The sequence below is a fragment of the Salvia hispanica genome, chromosome 4 (genome assembly GCF_029641045.1).
Source record: "Salvia hispanica isolate PSC_SH4W2 chromosome 4, Shi_PSC_v1, whole genome shotgun sequence".
Classification (NCBI taxonomy): Eukaryota; Viridiplantae; Streptophyta; class Magnoliopsida; order Lamiales; family Lamiaceae; genus Salvia; species Salvia hispanica.
In genome coordinates this window covers 43,389,374-43,396,623 of record NC_142695.1, presented here as the reverse complement: position 1 = coordinate 43,396,623, position 7,250 = coordinate 43,389,374, and the positions used below count along the sequence as shown (strand labels likewise).

General features: G+C 35.9%; 1 protein-coding gene across 1 annotated transcript; it reads right to left on the bottom strand.

The window, feature by feature from the left end:
- Positions 1–493: 493 nt before the first annotated feature.
- LOC125192079 (transcription initiation factor TFIID subunit 5-like) lies at positions 494–6,999 on the bottom strand. The gene is made up of 19 exons (XM_048089534.2): positions 6,761–6,999; positions 6,351–6,429; positions 5,527–5,605; positions 5,357–5,454; positions 5,202–5,258; positions 4,959–5,046; positions 4,723–4,832; positions 4,060–4,158; positions 3,818–3,969; positions 3,420–3,530; positions 3,256–3,325; positions 3,135–3,174; positions 2,131–2,289; positions 1,969–2,045; positions 1,671–1,787; positions 1,306–1,571; positions 1,107–1,202; positions 932–1,010; positions 494–861 (listed from the first exon to the last, which is right to left on the bottom strand). The coding sequence occupies exons 1-19, from the start codon at positions 6,931–6,933 to the stop codon at positions 808–810; spliced, it is 2,004 nt and encodes a 667-aa protein (XP_047945491.2). The 5' UTR covers positions 6,934–6,999; the 3' UTR covers positions 494–807.
- Positions 7,000–7,250: the final 251 nt, after the last annotated feature.

The window sequence follows — 7,250 nt, the reverse complement described above, 5'->3', positions numbered from 1 at the left end:
TCATCAATTTATCTGTTGTGGAGGAGACTGCATACTCATACACATATAATTAATTCTGTAGACTGGTCATATAGGAGTACTACTCATTTACAAAATAATACTACTAGTATTAAAAATGTGATGATCCAACAAATTGAATATGGTTGAACTAGATCAAATATGGGGTATCAGTCGAAAGCACATATATTTTCATAACATTTGGCATTTGTAACCCCAGTTGAAAGTAAATATATTTTCATAACATTTGGCATTTGTTATTACTCTTGCTCGATCGATACTCTTTTTCTCTAAACAATGGTAGCTCAGTGGATCCACGATTTAGGACCTAGTCCTTTAGAAAATTTAAATTTATAATAAAATGGAGTGTAAATAATTTACATATTTATTCATCAGAACATATCACTTACGTACGTAAAACAACTTAAGTGGACGATAATGGGAACTAAAATAGTACTGCTCCATAAGCTAAGCCGACAAAATGGAGAACGCCTAATTCAAAAAATCATGCACTTCGATGTTGAATTCACCCTATTTTAACATAGGTAGAAGCAAATATTTCAAAAGGTTGGCTACAATACAAAGCACTACCAAATTATTGATTCAGGCTACAAAAATATAGCTACATGTCATAAAAACTAGCACTAAGAATTTGATCAGTATACAACAGAAACTAGTTCTACATCATAAATAAAATAAGATTACACAAATAAAATAGCGAAGTTATCGAAACTGATACTCAAATAAAGCAACATGAATAGAGTGCAGATGTTTGAAGATTTTCCAAACCTGAGGCACCACATAATTGATCTACGACTGCTTTGAGAGAGCGCCGGCAGCAAATAAAAGGTTTCTTCTGGAGAACTGTTAAAGCAATCAAGAGAAGATCCGGTTAGATAAAGCAAAGGATTAAAGGTGAAGTGATGGATTTTACCTGCAGAGCATAAACGGGAGTAGATTTGGTGGGCAAAGTTTTCAGAGATCTCAGTCTGCTTACGTTTCCATTTTTGCCACTGAGGATGAAGACCCAATTATACATAAAACGATAATGATGAAAATTATATATATACTACTACTACCTACTAGTATAATCGTTTGGTTAAACTTACTTCTCATCTGATTTTGGCACTCTTGAGCTTGTAGCTACATCCCATATTTTCACCGTGCAATCAGCAGAACCAGAAGCTAGAAGCGAACCTTCACAGCTGAAATGAAGGTAGTTATCGGTAAAAAGATTAAGAAGTCATTTTCTACTTGATACAAGTCTACAAAATTTAAAGTAGAAGATGCAAGAGAAGCACACTGTACCTGAAAGCCAGTGACCAAATGCAAGAGCCATGACCGACTAATGGGGCAACGCAGCGACCAGATGCGAGATCCCACATCATTATCGCACCATCTTCGTCACCAGATGCCATATAGCGACCATCAGGTGACATTGCCAAACTTAAGATCATACTTCTGTGACCAATGAATATTCTAACACATTCGCCACTCTGGACATCCCATAGGCGCACTGTTTTATCACTAGATCCGGTAGCAAGATAGTTGCAATTTGCATGCCATTGCACACACTGAAAGATGGAAACCAAAGAAGGCAATATAACTTCTCCAATACACTGAAGATTGTACTAGTAGAACAAGCATGCTTAGCCACCAAATGAAATACTTACATCCACATCAGATAAATGACCTGCCATTATCCTTAGAGGATGCACTCTGTCCATTGACCAGATCCTTGCCGTGCGATCATGTGAAGCACTAGCAAAATAGTGGCCAAGTGGACTAAACTGCATAAAATTATCACAGATACATTAGTTCAGGCATGAATATAACAAAATTTATATAGATCATCTCTTCTGTTTATCCAATAAAGTGAACGGGAGAGGAATAGCAATTTACTGCAATGCTATATGAATAGGAGAAGAGATGATTGTCATAACAATTGGACCTTTAAGCTTTTACTCCTACCTGTACATCCCATACAGGGTAATTATGACCCTTGTAGCAGACAAGATTTGCATTCAGTTTTGAGCTCCATAGTCGAACTGCAATTAGATGACAATGCTTGCTTATGGGAAATGAGTAGAGAAGCAGAGAAAAGAATAATAGTGAACTACTACTATAACTTACTTGTAGAATCTGATGAAGAAGACAGAATGAAATCACCAAACGGACTAAAAGTGGCAGAATGCACAGGACCAGCGTGACCTCGAAATAATGTGTAATTTCTTCCCCCAGCACTTGAGCTTGGCTCATTGGTAGCCAAATCATTTTCACCCTGCAAAGGAGCTACATTCTAGAGTCAATATCAACATACACTGATAAATGTACATACATCATGTTTTGATATCAAAAAGGAGAAGACTCAACCATAGGGTAAAGAATGGCATGAAATTCACCAACATAACTTCAGAGATACAATTAAAAATCTTCACCAAAAGTGTCCCTAGAATCTCAAGCTTATCTCTATCTATATGCATGACCAAAATCACAAAAAAAAATTGAAAGGGGGATGAGATCAACATTAAGCAACTCAAAGCCAGAAATCTGACAAGGGTAAACACTCACTAATCACCATACTATAACTTGTAAGCATGAACAAATATCCACCTACACTGAAGCATTTTTCACTTATGGTAAATTCATCACTCAGATATTAAACGTAGAACATAAAAACACATAAAATTTATTTAATGGGATGATTATATTTTTACACCCCAAGTTTTCCAAATTTAAAAAACTATATCTAACATACTCCCGACTTTTACAAATTAGTACTCAGTAGATGCATTACTTATTTAAATCTAGAGTCCCAGAGAGGGTCAACTTTTTCGGTACCAGATAGTTGTGTTGGCAGTCTGACATCCACATGGAATTTGAGTAAAATAAATAGTGAGGCAGATCTATCATACTATCATATTGTATAAATTCCACACGAAGTTCAGACTGTCACGTGGGGTATACGGTACTAGAGAAGTGGAACCGGTCTAGATTTGGAAAACAGAATACATATAATGGGTAGTTATATGTCAAAATCATGCATGGTCTATTCTGAAAATTGGGAATACTTTGGGTGGGAAAGTGTAATTGGCCTTTAATTAAAAAAAGTGGAGAGAACTAATAAATCAACTTACAGGTTACATTCTGTTTCCCAAGCTTTGCCATGTCCCAAACCTGTCCATTGAACTTTAATTAGCACATCAATGAGCAAAGACAACTGATTATGGTAATAAAGTGCATAGAGAAATAAGCAACCTTCAATGATGAGTCTGAAAATCCACCAGCTACCAATGACCCATCATGAGATATTGAAGCACAATTCAAGCTACAGAAATTAACGGTTTTAGTTATCACTATAATGTCAATACCCGTAGACTGCAAATACAATTATAATATTTATTTATTTATGAAAAGCATACCTGTCATGAGTGTTGATGAAAGTATATAAGCTAACAGAAGGCAATGCCATGCTACTCAGCTGCACACGGTTTCTCAAATCTTCAAGGATAGACTGTTCCACCTCTACTGGTCTAAATATACAGAAAATTAATAATTAGTCAAAATTCTCTACCCAAATTAGCTAGAAAATTCACTTAAGATGAACCATGGAATTCCAGATGTATACCAGTATTATAAAATGTTTTGGCAACTTGGCATTAAATGAACAAATTGATGTCAGGAATAACAATTGTCTGAATTAAAAGGCTCCCTATAATGATTAAGCTATTATTTAGTAGTATCTACCATGAATCAGGAAAGACATTATTATAGGAACAAAGCAGTAAAGCACAACTCGACAAGGTTATTATAGATATACATTTCTGGCAATGCTAGCTCAGGTTTTACACGTGGTGCTCCAGACGCAGCAACACTATCAGAACGATGAGCTTTTGCTGTGGCACCAACAACAACCTTATCCTTTTTCAACTTTTTGGGTGTAGTGCCTTGCTTGCCACCATCAGACCTTTTCTGGATATAAATTGTAGAAAACATTTGTCAGCTAGACGAAAAAAGAGAAGGTTGCTTCTGCCAGTAATACAGTCTATACAAGCAAACAACCTTATTTTCTTCCAGTTCACCTTCCCCATCTGCTTTGTCGGAATCCATATTTGGCGCCCCCATCTTTTCCAACCTTTCTTCCAAAGTATCTTCAAGCAACTGTTATATTTATACAGTATAAGAATGCCAGGATAAGATACTCTTCCAGCTAACATATGCTCTATACTATAAGCAATAAGGGGAAGGAACTGTACCAAAGATACAGAAAAAATACAGATAAAAAAAATCTTAATGTCTTAATACCAGCTCAAGCATTTTTAATTAGATACTATCAAGTATCAACCACATGCCTTTCTAAACATCCAGATATAGAGAAAGGAATAGTTCTCATTTCTACACTACCAACAAAATAGAGTAACAACTTGAAATATTAGTAAGTAAGATCCAGAATGATCACCAATGCATCCTAGAACCAAAACCAATTAGAGATTTATCCATTCTTAAAGAAGTAAATAGTTGAGGACATAACATAACCATCTGCTATCACCACTTCATAATAAGTCCAAATGAATACTGCAGTGAGTTAAATCTCTCCTCTATGGTATTCCAAATAGTGCTATCTATAGCATTAACTTTGTAAATAATACACATGTCATGCTAAAATTAAGGGAACAAAGTGCAAAATGACTAAAAAAAGAAGCCCTATGGCTACTGCTGACTCACCCCCCAGTGAATTTCTTTCTGGTTAATTAAATTAGCAGCGTCCTGTTCACTTCCAAAAAACGTGACGTATTCAGCATCATCAGCAATGGAGCTCGGTTGCCCAGGAGAAACTGCAAACCAGGTTAACAGTTAGTATCTTCATTCACCATGAAAAAAAGTGCACAAAAGGGGAGGTCAAAAGCAGATAAAAAGCACCAATAAAATAATAAAGAACCAGGAAGAAGAGGGAACTGCACCTTGAAAGTTGATGTGTTCATTGACAATCCCAAGCATTGTAATTGATTGAGATTTGTGCAAGTATTGTAGAAGTAGATCATAGGAATACTGAAATGAAAAATTGAAAAACTAAGAATGGACCAGACACTCTTGCTATGTAATTATACATAATTCATGTTTAGAGTCTCAGTTAGTTTCTACTCTAATATGTTATACATGTAGCACTAAAAGGAACTTGCAAGAGAGAGAGAGAGAGATATTACTTGGCAAATCTTGATGCCAACTTTGCTCTGTCTTAGAGAATGTGCAAATTCCATTTCCTAAGTAAAAGTAAGTGGAGATTTTAGGATGGTTTGCTCTTGCGCTTGAATGCATCAACTTACAGAATTTGAGTTATCATTCTAGGAGAGTGATGGACCTCCAGATGTGAGGGAGAAAGAACACCTTCTAACTTTTGAAGGTCGCGTGTATGCATGACTTCATGGTCTCCTCGAAAGCTATTAAAAAAAGATCGGGCTGGAAAGCAAGCGATGATCTCAAGCGATTGCATTCATGATGTTTTTAGAAATTTAAAAATATTCAACTCACCTTCTTGGATATGACCCTTTGCAACAAGATCCATGAATGCATGGATAAATACTGGATACAAGACTCTAACCAACTCGTGCTGCATGGAAATGGGAAGCATTGTTACAGAGTAAAGTCAAATTATTCTATCCATCTAAGGGGTTCAAAATAACAATGCTGCAACCCTTTGGTTACTGGAACGAATTAAAAATTGCTGTTAAACAACAGCTTTGTCCCAACATAAGTTTTTATTGGAATTGTAATCCATAATAGCAAAATAAGGGGTGGCAACCTGCAGTAATCTTCGGAAGGGCAAAATGAAAAAAACAAACTTCAAACTGGAATGTAAACTTTATGGCCTTCCTGATTGGATAAGGGGCATTCCCAACTCTTCAACCCTGTTGTAAACTATTTAAAACAAGCACCTTTACTCCTTCTAAGTTATGATACCCTCCTTCCCATCTTCACTCTCTCTTCAATTTCATGCAAGTCAATGCCTTTTATTTGGTTGTACCATATTACCGAAGGAATACCAGCCATAGCTCTCAAAGAGATACTGAGTCATAGTCGCACAAAATAAAACTGATAATGGAAAGCCTATTTGTTAAACCTAGGAAGATAACTTAAAACAATAAGAGTGCCAAGAGAAGCATAGATTGCTATATTAGACTTAGAGCCTCCAATAAATGTCAAATGGACCTACCGCAAACAAAGGTGCATTAACAGTTGAATAAAAACACCAACAATGTGTACAAGCCAGCAGAAGGAATTCTCTTTTACACGACAAACAAATTATTACTGGTGCAGGAAGCAATAAGAATCACAAGAAGATAAGCATTTATCACCTGGTACTGATCCAGAGAACTATAAGCCCAAGACCGTAGCTTGCTATAACCTTCCTGGTACTGAGCGGGACCATCCACTCTGAAAATCATGATATATATAAAACCGTCAAATGCCAAACACCGATCAACGAGAATGGACACTCTTCTTCAATTTTACATTAATGAATTCAACAGAAACATCGCAATCCAATAACTTTTGATATCAATGCGAATAAAATGCAATAATATAATCAGGATAGCTAATAGTTGTCAATTTTGCAGCTCAGTATAACTGTCGTACAACTCGAGCCGAAGAGCAACTAAAAACCACACACACAAGACACACTTGAATTCTGTCCTCCACCAAATATAAGTAACATTCAGCGAAAATTGAAAAATGCGAGCAAATATGAGTAAATTTTGGTTCATACTCAGAGAGAGAGAGAATTTGTTTCGCAATATCAGGATCAATCTGCGCAGTGGAGGAGGCGTTGCTGCCTTTACTGTTTTGCTGCTTCTCTTGCTGAAGAGCGAGGCCCGCTTGCTTGAAACCCCTCTTGTCCAAGTACGCGAGTACCACTTTATCGATCTCTTCTTGATCCATTGTCTCTCTGTTTCCTGGATTGAGAACAGAACCCTAAACCCCCAAAATTTAAATCAAACTAGTTTACTTCATATTGCGTTATATGCTTATGTAAAGAATACGAAACCATACACGTACAAATTAATAACAGAATATAAAAATATTTTTCATACTAAAAACTTAGTGACTTTTAACTTTTAAGTAAATTATTTTATGTGGAGGATAATTACAATACAAAAAAAAAAAATCAAAGATATCATATGCATAGCAACAATTTAAGTACAGAAGAACAAAATATTGCTATATCAAAAGTTGATTTGGTAATTAAGTTATTTATA

What these genes read in the sequence shown, in the direction of transcription:
- LOC125192079 (XM_048089534.2), bottom strand. Translation starts at nt 6,933, where the DNA reads ATGGATCAAGAAGAGATCGATAAAGTGGTACTCGCGTACTTGGACAAG. An exon ending in TTGGCATCAAGATTTGCCAA is followed by an intron (nt 5,047 to 5,201) that starts GTAATATCTCTC and finishes TTTTCATTTCAG; the next exon opens with TATTCCTATGATCTACTTCT. An exon ending in GTGCCAAAATCAGATGAGAA is followed by an intron (nt 1,011 to 1,106) that starts GTAAGTTTAACC and finishes CTTCATCCTCAG; the next exon opens with TGGCAAAAATGGAAACGTAA.